The sequence below is a fragment of the Ambystoma mexicanum genome, chromosome 10 (genome assembly GCF_040938575.1).
Source record: "Ambystoma mexicanum isolate Mex_15411 chromosome 10, UKY_AmexF1_1, whole genome shotgun sequence".
NCBI lineage: Eukaryota > Metazoa > Chordata > Amphibia > Caudata > Ambystomatidae > Ambystoma > Ambystoma mexicanum.
The window spans coordinates 1014652169-1014669495 of NC_090932.1; the positions used below are offsets into that span (position 1 = coordinate 1014652169).

General features: G+C 45.2%; 1 protein-coding gene across 1 annotated transcript in view; it reads right to left on the minus strand.

Annotated features, from left to right (window-relative positions):
* CCDC150 (coiled-coil domain containing 150) overlaps positions 1-17327 on the minus strand; it is a 917521-nt gene that overhangs the window by 149753 nt on the left and 750441 nt on the right. The window contains exons 21-22 of the mRNA XM_069618819.1: positions 9412-9581; positions 6788-6914 (exon numbers count right to left, since the gene is read on the minus strand). Coding sequence (XP_069474920.1) covers positions 6788-6914; positions 9412-9581 — 297 coding nt within the window. The remainder of the gene's footprint in view (positions 1-6787; positions 6915-9411; positions 9582-17327) is intronic.

Sequence of the window (17327 nt, forward strand, 5' to 3'; positions counted from 1 at the left end):
CTGTATGCACAATACATTCCTCATCCTCAAATTGTTGGACACCTTTTTCTTTGGTTTTGTGGGGTGGGGAAAGGAAGAGTCCATTTTGTTTAATATAATGGACAGGAGGCACTGTATTGCACTGGCCTTCTCGCATGATGAGGCCAGGGACGTAATTTCACTAAAATGCCAGGGGTAGCGGAAGTTACATCACCGTCATTACCTAAAAGACTATGGGCATTTTAACCTACTTTGAGAATTGGCACAATATTTAGCGTAATACACTAATTTGTATATTTGTATAAACAAACAAACATGTCTCTTGACCTCTGATGCCATCACAGGAAGTGATGTCATTTGACCCACCGAAGTGATATCACGGGAAGCGATCGAACACATTTCACCCCTTGACAAAACAGGAAGTTGCATCAGATAGCATTGCTCCGAAGTGCTCTACGAAAAATATGGTTACCATATCACTATAATGTGATATACATTTCATACAAGAATGGAGCACCATCTGTATCCTTAAGATCAGTGTGTATATGATATGATAGGTTATTTATAACGCACTTAATACCAGAGGTTTCGAAGTGCAAACCCAGGGATCGAACCTGTGGTGCTCCATGTCGTCTTGCTTCCAAGGCGAGCATGTTGCCTGTGAGCTATCCTATACGTGTATACGCCCATGTTACTGAATCACTGTGAATGCAAGCAGACATCCAAGGCCAAATGATAATGATGTGTTATTATATAGCACTTACGCTTAAGCGCTTTATATAGAACAAATATACATACTATATCACCCAACCTGTGTTGGTACTCATTTATCGACATCCGGAGAATGAAAGGCTAAGTTGAGGTGTTTAAGAACAGGCTAAATATCAGTGACTCCCCCCCCTGAAGTGTGAATGAAATAAAGCTTTAATGAGTTTAGCAATTATTGTATAGAATTCCACAAAGACAAATTATTTGTTATTCCTATTCTTTCTTATTTAGGGTCACTGCTGAAAGTGTTCTTGGCCCTCTGTGTGTTTTTTTTTTTTTTTACGAGGCCTGAACAAGAAAGCCAGCCACTCCAAAAGCAAAGAGCCACATGGCGCTGGCCACAGCCCAGGATGAAGCATTAAACAAAATAAAGGTTTTACATTTTTTTTATTAAGGATAGCAAGGGAGACCACTGGGGCAGCAAGGGTGACCTCAGGGGTCACAGTTGCAACCCCGGGCGACCCCCAAATGACGTCTCTGGATGAGGTGCAGCCACACAACCAGTATGCCTAATGTATCTATGTTGATAAGAGCTTGCAGTTGGCATGGGCCAAACCATTTGTGATCCTCCTTCGCTTCTCCGCCCCCTGGGTTGGGATACAATAGCAATGGCCTTTCCCTGACCACCTGTGCAGAGGATGCAAAGAGTTCAGGAATGAAAATACCCTGAGGTTTTTTACAGCTCAAACAGAAACGCATTAAGAATGCTCTACCTCTCTTGTTTAGCACTTATGAATATGTATTCTCTGGTAGAGAGAATATATAAGCATTAAAATAGTACAGTTGAACAATATACAGTTCCTAATATTATCAATAAAGCCTTTTAGTATATACCCAAAGCAAAAACAAAGAGGTGATGGCTGGAAGGTATAGAATGAATCTTAAACCTCTGGCAACTGCTCTGGGCAACCCTCCAAACCATTGTTCTTCACCTGCCAAGCTATTACAGAACGGGGAAAAACCATATGCAAATCAGGCTTTCTTCAAACCCCAAACTGGCAGTGCAGCCCAAACTGCTAGGTCACATCTCTTCTGCACAAGACGTGGGTCGCGTGCTTGCTGGGCCTAGAGACCCAAGTGCTCCTCACTAATGAGGCCAAGAACGATGGTCTGTAGGGGTTCCCAGAGCAATGCCAGAGATTAAGATTCATTCTCAACCTTCCAGCTTTCACCTCTTATGTTTTGCTATGTTCAGTATATACTCAACATCCTACTCTGTTATTCACTTGTAGAAGGTTAAAACTACCTACTACCAATCAACAATGTGTGTGCAGCCATTGTTGTCGAGTAAAACTTGAAATCATACTCATAATTGTGATGCCGTCGATTGGAACACCAGTGGACAGGTGAGGTTATTCAGACCAACCTCTGGGTAATTCATTAGGTAGAAAGGGTTGAAAACTGCCAAAAATCTATTGCGTCTATGGACAGTTACATAAAAATAACTTAAAAAGCGATCTGCTGCCATGGATGCAAAAGATAACGGGTAAAGCCTTTAGAGCCTCATGTAAGGATTCCACTCGCCCTTCCTCTCTACATTGATATCCTGGCCAAAGAAGTTTGAGGGGCAACACAGGTTATATATGAACACTGTGCCGGAACGCAGTACCACTCTAAACTCAGTGTATAACCAGCAAATAGAAAGTTGAAAGGATAACCTAACAAAAATACATCATGGGGTCTCCTAAAACTGTGTACATGGAAATGAAAAATGTAGGTTTTGCAAAAATGGGTAAAAATAGCCCCCGAAATATTCGAAAAATGTGAATTTTGAAAAACTGCCCCAGTAGCCCCTTATGATGTTTACTGTCATATGGTGAAGGCATCTGAAATAGGTTTGTTTCTTGTTCCCAATGTAGATCAGTTTTGTAAATTGTTGCCTTCAAATTATTGAAACAAGCATTAACAATTGGAAAACTTGACAAAGTGCCAATTTTTAAGCCCACAGACTAGAATTACAGTTTTGGCCTAGTCTTTTAATGTGCTGCTTACCCAGGCAGGTCAATATCTTGTTTATGTCAGTTGTTTTCCCCCAGGCTCTTGCCCACTCAGGCTCCACAGTGTCATAGCCTTTGGGACATTCAGAAGCACATCTGAGCTAGCTCAAACAGATGGTTTATGAAGGATTACTCCTTCCTCTCAGCTTACTATGTTCCACCCCAGTTTCCATGTTAACCAGTTCAATCCCAACAAAGAAGTGTCATTCATGTAATTAGTTTACACAGATTATTTTATTTGTTTAAATTAGAAATTAAGACAACTTTTCATTGTCAGCTGTTAGGAAAGATTTCTCCTTTGGCAATTTTCCCTCTATAATTCTATGGACCCAAACTTTTAGCTTTTGTTTTTTTAACCCGTCCTGACTTTACAGGGAAGATTCACTCCCATGGCCTTTTGCTCATTTGTTATTATGGAGAAATTGATCAGTCCTTCAGAGTGAGAAGAAGAAAATGGCCGCCAGGTGGTGCTCGGAGGCTCCTGGGCTAAGGAAAGAAATCCTCCTAAGTGTCAAATGAAGGATTGGCTACATTCTAGCGCGGTTGCTCTAACAAATCAACACTGAAAATTAGACTCAAAGTACAGGAAATGTTCACACATTCCGCTTTTGAAGTTTTATGAAGGTAGAATAGTGGCAAAGCTATTATATGGAATTGAAGTTTTACATTTATGGGTCATCGATCTCCTCCCTAATTTGGAAGGGTTTGATGGATACCAAACTCAATTCCTTTGGTGGCAATAAGATTTGAGCTTGGCCTTTCCTCTTTGATTAGTGGAAATCTTTGCATTTTTTTCTAGAAGTGTAACCCCTGTTATGAATTAATTTTACATAGATTTGAACCTCATTTTAATGCGTAAAGTGAAAAATGTCTGATGCTATTTGTGGTGTTTTGTGACTTAACTTTAGGCCAAGTTGGGTGGACCAGGGAAGAACTTGTAGCCTTTCCATGTAAAACAAAGAGTTTGCTGTATCAACACGACTGGAGTTGAACATTGGAAGATCTGCATAGTTAGCCCTTGTTGAGTCACCTGTTTTATCATCACAAAAAACGTGGTGTTGATGCTCCATATTTGACCATTCACCTTAATCGATTTGTTCGTAACACATTTTAAAGATTTAGATGGAACTTACATTCCACCAGACATTTTTTGGTAAAACATGAGATATCCACGGAGCAGGCCAATTGCAGGTTTTGAATGATCCTAAAGAGCAAGCGAATTTGAAACACTTACTGATTTATTGTCCTGCTTTGCTAGCCAACCGCATTTTATATTTTAAAAGTTGTGTTCATTCCTTGCCCCTCGCCTTTAAGGGCCCAAACATACCTGTTTATTCTCCCACTTAGTTATAACACACTACTTGCCAAAACCACTGGTAAGCTAGCACAGCACACCTCGTTCAATCAACCTCACACTGCCTTTTAGCAGCATTCAAGCTTCACTCGTGCACCACTTCCAGGCCGATGATACCAAGTGCTATGTTATGTTGTCTAATGCAAGTGTAGGCATCACTGTCCCTTCTTACCTTATGCTAGCCTAACCTTCTGCCTTTTAAAGCTGTGCCACACTAAAGGTCTATATTATGCTTCAATTGATGTTTATGTCAACGCCAATGCAATGAATACTGATAAGGATATTGTATTATGGCCTACCAGAGAGAAAGCTCTCGTAGTTAGAATGAGCACAGGCTTTCCCATTTGATTATCCACTGCATAGAGCCAGAACACGGTACAGTAAAACACTGTCCATTATATTTTCCAATGGCCCCCCTATAGCATAGAATAAGGTCAGGCCATCCTGTTACTTAGTTTTCACACTCATTTGCCCCTCCACCACGGGATGCCATTAGAGTATGGTTCCAGGTGGGGGAGATTTGTCATTTTACCCTTTTGTGTCCTCCAACTTTTCATTCAGCACACAACCTAATCTTAGCTCCGACGCCTCTGTCAGCTGGCTCAGCATCATCAGGTCTCTCTAGGATACCTCATATTGGACACACTATGAATATCTGGTTTCTAAGCCTGCACAACTTCCAGGGACTCTTGAGCACATCTCAAGGTCATCACACATCCACAACCTTACTTAAAATTGAACCAACAAATTGCACTGCTAATGTCCATTATGGAAAGCTCCTGATTCTTTTCATAACTGTTCTAGTATAAACTTATACTACGGTACATGCATCCCAGCTGATGCTACCATGCAATCCTTATGTTATCATCCCCTTTCTTTGTCACCTATGTCTTCTGTTTTTTCTCTGACTTTCTCCCGCTCTGCCAATTCCTGCGTACAATTATCCCCATTTCCATCCGACCCTACAGACAACACTGGGGTCACAGTTCATCCACATGGAAAAGGTTTCAACGCTTTAATACCACTACAGTGGTGATGTGCGCAGTATAAAAGCTGCTTCCTTTCTTGAGGCTCTGATAACGTTTGGGGAACGGACTCGGCCTGCAGCAGCTCTGCAGACATCTGCTTCTACCCGGCTGCGCGTCCTCCGTTTGTGCGCTTTGCCGGTGTCTGGATGCCAGGAGGTTTGCAATATCCTGGGCAGTCCTTCTGTCCTGGACCACATTCGGGTTCTCCGTCTTCTCCACTCACGGCTTCCCTTCTGGCTCTTGTCTGCTCAGACGTTGCACGGCTTACAGATTTCCTACCCGGAGTACAGCTCTCTTGGCATCTCAGCTGAGCGGTCTTTGCACTCCCACGCTGGATGGTTGGCAGCTTTGGCCCAATTGCACACAGTGAGTTTAGAGCGCTCATGCTGCTTCTCCAGAAGGATCCTTGGGCTCCTGGTCCTCTCCTTAACAGTACTCAAAATAGAACCGCGTGTAGTATACTTTGCATTTTCTGATGCTTTGGTCTTTTCAAGTATATTAGGTTGACTAGTTTGACAATATAACACAGTGTCCCTATTAAAAGAGGGGGAAGGAGGATTTAGGATTGGAGAAGGGTTTAGATGTATTGACACAGGTGTATACCGTGTTCTCTGAGAATGGTCGTCCCCAATCCAATAAGGGGTTTCGTCCGCCATGTGATTCTCCCTCCGTGCACTACCCCCAGGGGGACTATTTTACCATGGACGTGTCACCCTGGCCACATGGGAAAGGTCTCCCCCCCCAGGGAAGAAGGGCCGACATCCACAGATTAGTGTCACAATCATAGCAACTTCCGGCTTCATTGGACACCAAAGTGAAGGTGCCGAGTCTGATAGCGACCGGTGGCAGAGGATAGAGACAATCGTCCAGTAACCAGGGTCCTGTTAAAGGGTCTTATCAAAATGTGTCAGTGGAGCGATTTGAAGTCGGGTGTGAACATGCTGTAACACATTGAACACCGTTCCTGTGCATTATTACCCAATTACAGAATGGCGGCACAAACATCTTGTCGCTAGCCCCTTGTTATCTTGACACACACCCACCCCCCCTTATTCCCATGTAAATCTCATTTGAATTCTCTTGTCTTTCCGCCCCTGAATGCTCTTACAGCAGAGTCATGGTCGTGTAGGTTATAGGTTAAAGGATCGAAAAAAAGGGTCGAATGGTCAAAGGATCGACTCAAAATTACCGAAAAAAAAGGATCACATTTTTTTTTGTTTTTTTAACCTTTTTTTTTGGGGGGGGGTGTCCCCCCCAACCCCTGTTCTTTTGGTAAAAACCATTTTTTTACCTATACGAAAACCCCCAAAAAGATATATAATAAAAAAAAATTCGATCCTTTTGTTTTCGGCCCTATTGTGTCGATCCTTTTGCATTCGATCCTTTTTCATTCGATGCTTTAACTGGGCAGCCATGTGTACATCCTCTCTCAGCCCTGGCTCTATGAAGCCAAACATCACATAGGATGTAAAAGTAAACACGTCCCAGCATGCAGATTATCAGCCTACGAGTCCCATAATGCAAATAGCTGTTGACTAAAAAAAATGGGACTCGTTAAAGGTGTTAAACATGAGCAATGGCTACTTCACAGCTGTTCTTAAAATATTTAAATGCTTTCTAATTCTTTAAGAGCCAAGGTGATATCTTGCCATAAGACTCACCTCGGTAGTGTCCTTCCGGGCTCTTTTTTTGGCAGACTCCCGCTCCATCTGAAACTGCTTCTTGAGAGCCTCCAGGCGCTCCATGGACAGTTTAGCTGCTACTTTCGCCTCCTCAGACTCTTGATCCCTGGAGTGGAGAAGAGAAGAAACCGCAATTCTTTTCTAATCTGCAGATGCCAACATTTTAGGATTATTCTGGTCAGACATCCTGCAACCCAAGCAATTCTCCTTCCCAATACTGTGAGCAGCATCTGCGCACCCTGGTGTCCAGGGAGGTCCCAACAGTAGGTGTGAAGGAAATGTGCACATAGTTGCTCCTGATGATTTGCGTTTTAGATTAAACTTATTAGAAGCAACACAAAAGAAGGCACTGTGGAATCGAAATGATGAAAATTATCTTGCATGCCACTCCTGTTGTGAGAGTGAATCCCTGAAGCATTTAGTGTTGGGTTGTGTGTGTCTCAATGAGGAAAGAGCAGTGGTCGAAGTGTACGAAAAGAAGTAGTGGGACTATGTTCCCTGCTGGCCTGCCCCCGCTCTCCACAAACCCCATTGCTTTGCCCCCTCCCACACACAATCAAACCCCCCAAACAAACAAACCTGCTATTTAAGGGAATGTTCAGGGCAGTGCCCTGAAGTGCAAGCTTCAACTTCTTCCTACACTTTTATTTTAAAACAAAACCATTCCAGAACGGTTTCTTTTTTAAATAAAAGTATAGGAACAGTGAAAGTTAAAAACAAAAAGTAAAAGAGCACCGCTCCCGCCCACTTCGACCTCTGGGAAAGGGCAATGATTGATGAGTGATGATTTTTAGTTGTTTTGTGCGTTCCCCCAACTTTTATATTGAGCGATGCAATATGGGAGGGTCTCTTATTTATTTATTTTGGATTTATAAAGCACCCAGCGGTCCGGAGGCATCGTGGAGCTGTTACAGGATATTCACTTAATACATGTTAGGAACATTTCAGAAGCAGCAATACAGGTTGTGACAGATATTTCATAGGCAGTAGTACAGGTTAAAATGACAGTGCTGAGGGTGTTCCAAGATTACAGAGGAATATTATTGGAGGCAGTACTTTATGGCAAATGGTCTAGTTAAATAGCTTTGTTTTTAGCACCTTTCTAAATACTCTGAGGGATTCTTCGTTTCTTAAGCTAAGTGGGAGCGCATTCCAGGTTTTTGGGGCTAAGACTTCAAAACTGGTGCCGCCAGCTTCAGCTCTGTTAAATGCTGGGACTAAGAGTAAGTCTTTACTACTGAGTTGGTGGCATTGATTATAGCACTGATGCGTTTTTCGCACAAGATTGGATTAATTAAGTAGGATGGATGACTTGGGGAAATTTTAATTGGGAGTGAATATATTGTGTTCAGTTTTAAATGATAGTGATGAATTTTAACTTTGTAAGTGCAAAAAGGGAAATTTCTAAGAACACAATTTAAAAAAAAACTAATTGCTCCTTGTGACATCAAAATGTTTGTGTGGAACCTCTGAAACCGGTCCACCACCGTCTTGGTTTGTACAGTTACAGCCCCTCAGCACCCGCTCCCACCCACGTGTTGACGATCAGAAAATGTTGGTCTCATTTCATCTCTATGTATGTCCTCGGTTTCTCCTTTCACGCTAATTAATGTACTTTGTAAAGCTTTGTCTATCTTACATGGACACACATTTCTCAACATTCGTGCGTGAAATAGAACTTCTTTGCTGGGGATTTGCATTTTTTCCAATACCTGGGGCCTCATCACGAGTCTGGTGGTAACCCTTAAATGCGGCGGTAGCGCTATTACCGCCGCATTTAAGGGTCCGCCAGATCATGGCTTTGACGGATTTCCCCCCAGGCCTAAGCTGGAGGGAAATCCGCAGCAAAATTGCTGATTTTCAGCGCGATTACTACCGGCGGGAAATCCGCCGGCGGTAATAGTGCACATTCTCCCCATTGGGTCCAATGGGGAATGAGGAATTCCAGAATGGGCCCAATGGGGAATGGGCAATAACCCTTCCGCCTAACCCGCGATCCGGCGCTAATAGCGCCGGCATTACCGCCCAACTCGTGATGAGGCCCCAGTGTTTAATGGCTGCATTAAACACACCATGGGAGAGTATTCACGCATAGAATGGAAACGTGCCACTCCATCAATGAGGAAATGCACACACCACCACTCCCTGATCTTGGTGCAATGGATCAGGTATCCCTCCTAAATTAGAGGGCCTCCAGGTCATCCCTGATCTGCCCCTTTCTTTTTCCTGTCCCGTTTTATGGCTCAGCTCACCCATATCATCAACTGGACAACTCTTCTTTTTACTCGTATGCCAATTTATAAAGCACTCCCTTATGGCTTGCTCTGAAGCGTATGAACCCATGTATGCATTTCTGCTCAAAACACCTTGCTCCAAATAAATACACATACAAGTAGACGGACTGAAAGCTGAACTGTGCATGAAGGACTCAAGTTGCTTAAAGCACCGCTATTGCCGTTCTAAGCTAGAGTTACACTGGCCAGCTCTTCCCTGAGTAATATGGAGGCAGTTTCCGCTCATCTCATGCACCTGACCACAGTTCTCCACTGCAGGTCAACAGCTGCCGAGGACTCACCTTGCACTAAGAAACGTGGCAAACATACCTGCAATTCTGCAGCTGCTGGAACTGCAGCTCTTTGCTGTCCAGATCATCCTGCAATCGATTCAGCTTGTTCTGGAGATTGCTGTTGCTCTGCAGGGATTGCTCCAAGCTCAATGCAAGCTTCTTATTGTCCTCACGAGATACCTCATAGGATTTTCGCAGAGGTTCCACCTAAAACCCAAATCAGCAAGCACTTGTAATGACAGGGATGTTCCTTCAGAGTCATGCAAAAAACTATGGGGTCAATTTCAAAAGGTGATTTGCATAGTGTACAGCTACCATTGGTTTGACTTTGCTGCACTGCCTCCTCACCCAAAAGGGCAGTCACTGCACAGCTCAGATCCAATAGGTCAGATTATGGATGCACAGGCACATCCAACAGGTCAGAGAATGGATTTATGGGCACAGTTGATACAAACTGCATATATGATGTGACTAGCAGGTGCACGGTGGTCATCAGAGGGGAGCTCAGAGCTGGGGCAGCAAGCCTGTTGCTACAGCTAGAAAAAGCAACGGTAGACTGAGGAAAGTGTGGCAACTGGTGCAGGGCAGGTGCAAACTCTTGTACTGGACTCTTCCCATCCCACATGTGACACGGCCATGCCACACTAGCAGAGCCAGGACTGGGTGCCAATGTAAGATTCTGATTTACATTACGGTGTACTGGTGAGTTTGTAAGTGGGCTAGCAATGGCAGAAGGACGCTCCATACAAAACCCTGTATACTAATTCTATACATTTGAGACATGGGTGGTGCCAAGGCGGCCCCTGCAGAGAGTTAGAAATAATTCAATATTACCTGATGCTAATACATAGGACAGGAAGCCACACACCGATATTTGGAAATGCAAGAAGGACCTGAATGTGAAATACAGTTACCTGCTTGCTATACTGCTTCTCCAGCATGGAGACCCTATGTACAATCAGGCAGTGTTGAAACCCCCCTCAGGGGAAGGCTCCTGAGAGAATGCTTTTGACGTTTCCCTGAGAGTACGAGCAGAAACTCTGCTGACAAGATTAAAAGCCTAACCAAGAAAGAGGGAAAACAGAAAGGAAATAAATCACCTGTTAAGGTTGCCTGGAAAAAAACAGTTATTGAAAAGATTATGTTAATGGAAGTGGAACCCTAGAATAGCCCCCACACCACAGAAAGCGTATCAACATAGTGGCTAAGGTCCCTACCATCCCCCTAGCACTGAGAACAGGAATTGACTGAAAGAGGTATAGAAATCGCAGGAGGATGTTCATCTTAATTATTGCCATTTTACCCAACCATGATAGATACAGGGTACCCCAGCGATCTAGGTCTTTTCGGATCGTTTTCACCAAGACCGGATAGTTGACAACAAATAAGTCATTAGTTCTGCTAGTCATGTTGACGCTAAGGTATATGTTAGTTTTAGCAGCCTATCTGAAGGGGAGCATCCGCTGGAGGTCCTCTTTCAGGCGAGGGGGATATTTAGACCCAGGATATCTCTAACTTGACCTCGTTTATTTTTAGCCCTGAGACCCCGTCATAATTTCTTCCTGTACGTGTCTCAGCGATTCTAAGGGATCTGAGAGAGTCAAGATCACGTTGTCTGCGAAGAGATTAAGCTTATTTTGTGTGCCATCGAACTTTAAGCCCACAATGCGGTCGTTGGTTCGCACCTGCACCGCCAGCGGCTCCAGAGCGAACGTGAATAGGAGTGGTGATATTGGACACCTTTGTCGGGTGCCTCTCGTAAGCAGGATCAGCTCAGTTGTTGCACCATTGATCAGGAGCCTCGCAGAGGGGGCCTCATAGTTGGAGTGAATCATTTGGATCATTCTGGGTCCCAGATTGCATTTTCGCAGCACTTCTCTGAAGAATATCCATTGAACCCGGTCAAACGCTTTTTCAGTGTCGAGCGCCAACAAAAGCGTGTGAATTGCGTTTCTCCCTGATTTATCTATTAAGTGTATGAGTTTCCTTATATTGTCCAACGTGTTTCATCCTCTGATAATTCCCGACTGATCAGGGTTAACCAGGTTCGGCATAAACCGGTGGTGAGGACCTTTGCGAATATCTTGGAATCTAAATTTAGTAGGGCTATGGGCCTATAGGATGAACAATGTTTGTGATCTTTGCCTAGCTTAGGTATTAAAGTCACCTGGGCTTCCGTCATGGTGGCCGGTAGATAGCCCCCATTTCTCAATGCGTTAAACACATCGGCCAGGGGTTTGACCAATATCTGACTCAAAGATCTGTAGAATTTAGCCGTGAGGCCATCGGGGCCTGGGGCCTTATTCGGTTTCAGGGTTTTAATGGCTTGGACAACCTCTTGTGGGTTAATTGGAGCTTCCAAAAGATCCCTAGCTCCTCCTGTCATTCTAGGCAGATCCACCCCCTCTAAGTAGGTGTGTATATCCCCCTGGCTCGGGTTGCTAGAGGTGTAAAGTTCGGTATAGGAGCGAAACACCTCCCTCTTACCCTCATCTCCCCACTCCTTTCCCTGGTTATCAACAATGGAATGTATAAATGCCCTGCTTGTCTGTTGCTTGAGGAGGTGAGCTAACAGTGTTCCCGGGATATTCCCCTGCTTGTAAAATTTAAGGAGAACCCGAAGCATAGTTCTTTCAGATTTGTGGGTTCTCAGGAGTCTCAACTGACTCTTGGCCACGGTCAGAGCCCTTAGTTGACGCCTGGAGGGAATCGCAGGGTAAAACTTATTTGCCCGCCTTACTTCACCCATTAATTGCTCCTCAGTCAGTCCCCGTGCCCGTTATATCGCGGCCGGGCCTGCTGATAGCACCCCTCTAGCAACTGCCTACAGTGCGTCCCAGTGAATGTCTTCTGTTGTATCCTCTGGTCAGTTGTTATTAAGGTATTCCCAAATGGCCTCTTTCAACTCTTCCAGGCATCCCGGGTCTTGGAGGAACTCAGGCGGAAGCCCCCATCAATGGGTTTTACGATGTTAAGACCAGTCCTTCATTCTTACTATCACCATGTCGTGGTCAGATAGGGTCATAGGTTCGATATCTATGGAAATGAAAAGGTGAGTCATAACCATCAGGACGAATATATAGTCAATTTGCGATGCTGAGAAGTGTACGTGCATAGTGTATGTGTAAGCAGAGCCATCAGGGTGAAAGCTCTGCCACGCATCCACCACATTGAGGTCAGTTATGCGATTTCTGAGAGTGGAAAACGCTGAGCCCATAGTAGAGTAGGTGGTATGAGTCGAACTGTCCTTGGTGCCGTCCATCACCAGGTTCATGCCGCCCATTGAGAGTATTTCTCCCTATCCCCTCTTCCCAATCCCCTCCAGTAGGTGCAGCATAAAAGGTTGCTGCGCTGAGTTAGGGGCATAAAAAGGCAATATGGTATTTTGCCTACTCTTTAGCTCCCCTTCTACTATTATATACCTGCCCTCTTTGTCCTTGCTGGTTGCTATATGTGTAAATTTCACATCCCTATGTATTAGTAAGGAGACACCTGCCTTTCTACTGCCTGATGAGGAGTGGTTTTGGTGTGGAAAGGATCTATACCCAAGTCATCCCTAGTCGTTTTTAAGAGGTGGGTTTCCTGAAGTTCTACTACATGCAACTGGAGTCTACTCAGCTCTCTGAACAGCCATGCATGTTTACCCGGGGTGTTTAGGCCCGGGTGTTGTTCATCCCTAGATTAATTACCATGGCATGCTACAAGGTCTCCCACACCCATTTGCCCGTTGTTGACCTTAGCAGACCCCATCGTCTTCAAACCCCCCCCCCACTGCTCTCATGCCAGACCCACTGTTGATGCCGCTACGATCCCTTGAAATACATTCCCCATGACAATTACTGCCATTTGCTTGCCGCCCCTCCTGGTACCTCCTGAGTAACCCCCAAAAGACCTGCACTGGAAGATAGTCAGTCCCCCTGCCTCCTCCTGCCCCTCCCATTCAAACCAGCTTGTCAGAAGATTTCCATACATGGCGAAAAGAAACACGGGACATGACTCCCCAAACTAGTCGATCCCCAAAAATAAGGAGAACCTCATTAAATGTTGAACTCGGAGCAGGTGTTCTCCAGGCTGTTAGGCCTGTCCTTCGCCCAAGGGCAGTACAGTGACCTGAATTTCAACTTTATGAACAGGTCTGGATTGTCGGTTCCCCTGGCTCCTGGTAGGTGAAAAGCAGGTTCCGTGATTTGCTCATGAAAAAAAGGATCCGGTCTTTGCCACTTTGTTAGGGAGGATCCTCAGAAATGTGCTAATTACCTCCTCTTTAGAGACGCCCAGCAACGTTGCTGGATTTTGAGGACTTGATTTTTTTAAACTGGAGAGGGCGAGACCCTTTTTCCCCACTCTCTCATGTATTTATTTTTTTAAACAATTTCTATTGATTTCATCTTGAATACCATACAATGTAACAACAAGGATGCATTTCAGTTCTAGTATTCGGTTGTATGTCATTTTCTCCCGCCCCAACTACAAAAGCCTAATTCACCCTTTAAACAGCCACAGACTTCCTCGGGCCAACCATCCCCCTCTCCTTCCGATGGGCTGTCTTCCTCCGGGCTTGCCTGTTCCCAGCCCAAACAGTGTGGCAACTAAATGTTTCCAAGCCATTAGCGTATCCATTTCACCTTCCCCTCCCCTGTTCGCTGCTTAACCCCACACTACTGTTTCAGCATCCGCCCATCTCTGGAGATCACGCCACCATGTCTCTACTTTCGGTCTATTACTTGCTTTCCAGCCCATCGCTATGCTGCGTTTAGCCAATATTGTCACGCTCACCTGAATCTGCGCAGGAGCGATGGATTCCTTCGACCTCTGCTCTGCTCTCCCCTCACCCGGAACCCAACTCTTTCTCCCTTCACCTGGGGTTCTATCTGTAAGATAAAGAATGGGTTTATAATAGTGCCCAGACCCAGAGACCCTCCCTTGAGACTCCCCGTTGGTTCAAGCGCTGTGTCTAAAGGGGCGGGGGGCTCACCTCTTGTTTTAGGAAGGTGGGCTCTCCGTCCTGGCTCTGCAGGGGCGCTATGGTGCGGGCCGGATGGTTGCCGTGCTGACTTGAAGCTGTTCTCCTTGCTTGTTTTGGTGGTGTTGCTGAGAAGAATGGCACAGCCGCTCCCTTATTGGTGGTTGGAAAACGTTCAAAAGTCCCGAATAATGTTCCAGGGCCAGTTACTTCACTGACCCTTAGTGCTGTGATTCTGTTGAGTATAATGTACAATGTCCTCGGATTTCCCAGTTGCTTCACTAGGTTCGCAAGGAAGAAGTGCAGGTTTGTATTGCCTTTGTGGATCTTGCTCACCGAGTGTCTATAAAGACTAACCTGTCTTTCTCTTGTGTTTTCTTTTCCTTGCAGATTGCCAAAGGAAACTCCAACGGGCGGTGAAGATCAGAAAACCCGTAACTCAGACGGGCAGTGAAGATCAGAAGGACCGCGAGTGAAGAATGAAGCTGCAGACGACGTCAGAAAGCCGCGGATAGGTGAGTAGAAACTGGCGCTGTACTAATGCTTCTGTTCTCTTTGAGATGCGGAGCTCGTAGTAGCGAAGGTGGAGGCCCAGCCGGGCGCCGGAACTGCAGGTAAGCCGTAGAAGACTCCGGGGATTGGGATCAGGTAAGCGTGTGCTTGATGCAACAGAGGAATACACGAAGCAAGTCTTGTTCTGTGGGCATGGCTTTTATAGAGAGCCTCGCCCAAAGACTAGAGCGTTACATTAGTTCTGGATTGGCCAAAAAGGGGTCCATGCTAGTGGAACAGGAAGTCTCATGTTATTCTATGGCTGCAGGGGTTTTCATTGGCTGACATGGATATTAACCCTGTTTTTGCTCTCCATGCTTTCACCCACAATGCACCTGCCCGTCTTCCCTTCTGCTTACCATGAACTGGCTATGAGGGCGACTTGATAATGACAAATATATATGCCAGGTCTTTCAGTTTACTCACATGTTTAAGTTTACGCGGCCTGGGGAAACCCCTTACCACACATGCCCACATGGAGTCCACTTACAAACTTATCTCCTTCTCAGCCAGCGGTGAGCTACCTCCCTCCATGATCTCCTTACTTCAGGGCATGCCCAGAACATATGCACCATACCAGCATCCCCTCCCCGCATTTTGGACATGTCTGTATTCTGGCATTCTTAAACTTGGCTATCTTCCACAGGGTCATATATACCCTGTGGGTAACATATAACAATCTGTTGCAACCTCATGTTCCTCGATACTTTCTTATGTTAACCCTGTACCCTGACCCACAGCCTATCTCCCATCAGTTCTCCAGCCTCTTCTTCCCTATCTTGTCTCGTCTGCATCATCTCTTTTCCAACTTTAGACATCACTAGTGCGTATGTCTAGGAGACCTTGTGGCCTCCATCCAGCACATCATAAAATGTTTCTATGGCAGCATCTGGCTACCAAGCCAACTCTGCCGCCGACCATTAATTTTTTATCATTTTAACTAATATATTGTCCCCGATGTAGCCCGGTGTCTTCCTCCAGTGTGCCAAACTCTGTCACTTTCCCATCTTGCCACACATCCCCAAGGGTCGATATGCCCACTGGTTCGCACTGCCCTCTGATAGTCCTCCTCATTTGCTCATCCATCACATCTAGTGCCACTAGAGGCATCTGCGAGGAGAATAGGTTTGGACTCCCCATTACCAGACAGGCTCTCTGCCACATTCTCACTCCCAAATCAAGCAGTCTGGTCCCCTTTCCCTTTGGTACTTTGCGCAACCACATAAATTAATTCAGAAAGTAAGGAATACATTCGGCTCTCAACAGCGTGGCCTCCGATGTAGGGCCTTCCGATAGCCATCTTGCCATGTATTGGAGTTGGCTAGCCAAATAATACACTTCAAAATTAGGCAATCTGATGCCCCCTTGTTCGTATGGGTTTTGTAATTTCCACAAAGCTATTCTGTTCCAGATGAACCCCCTACATATACTATGCACCCTGGCGAAGAACAGTTTAAGTATCATATACGGAATGTTTGCAAAGTTTTGTAATAGCCTGGGCAGTACCACCATCTTCAATAATGCCACTCTCCCCATCATGGTCAAAGGCAACTTAGCCCAGAAGATCATGCTGTTTTCGATTTTAGCCACCTCTTTCCCTGTATTGTGTAAGTGTTCCACTTAGACATTGTGGTATACATCTATACCCAGATATCTAAATGTCTCAGTTGCCCACCCTATCTGTAATACTGGAAGTTCATTTTGTGGTATGCCAACATATCTGCCCAGGGGGAATATGCTGGATTTGTTGGGTTAACCGTAATGCCAGACAGCATCGCGTACCGCTCCATAAGCTCTAGTATATATTGTATGTTCTCCTCAGGATATTTCAGATATAGCAACACATCATCTGCATACAGTGATATCAGATGCTGTCCTCCCTTAGTGCTGATTTCATATTGTTGCCCCAAATATGCTGCCAGGGGTTCGAGTGCCAAAATAAACAGCATCGGGGACCATGGGCATCCCTGTCTGGTACCCCTACTCAGTACCCACCGGTCTGATATGATCGCCCCCGTTCTGACTCGAGCTAGTGGTCTGCTGTATAACAGTTGAGCCCATTTCAAATATACGGGTCTAAACCCATATTCGTTCAACACCTCCATCATCCAAGGCCATTTGACTGAGTCGAAGGCTTTTACTGCGTCCAGCGAGACCACTACCACCTCTTGGGAGCCCCCCTCCGTCTGGTCTATAACATGGTGAAGGTTATCGGATATATTCCTGCGCGGCACATACCCAGTCTGATCAGGGTGCATTAGCTTATTTAAGACCTGTCTCAGCCTGTTGGCCATCACTGCTGTGAGGATCCTGCTGTCTTGCTTGAGCATTGATAGCGGTCTGTATGATCTGCAGTCCATGCATGGTTTGTTAGGTTTGAGGAGTGGAATGATGATCGCTTCCCTAAGGGACTCTGGAAACTGACCCTTGTAAAACGC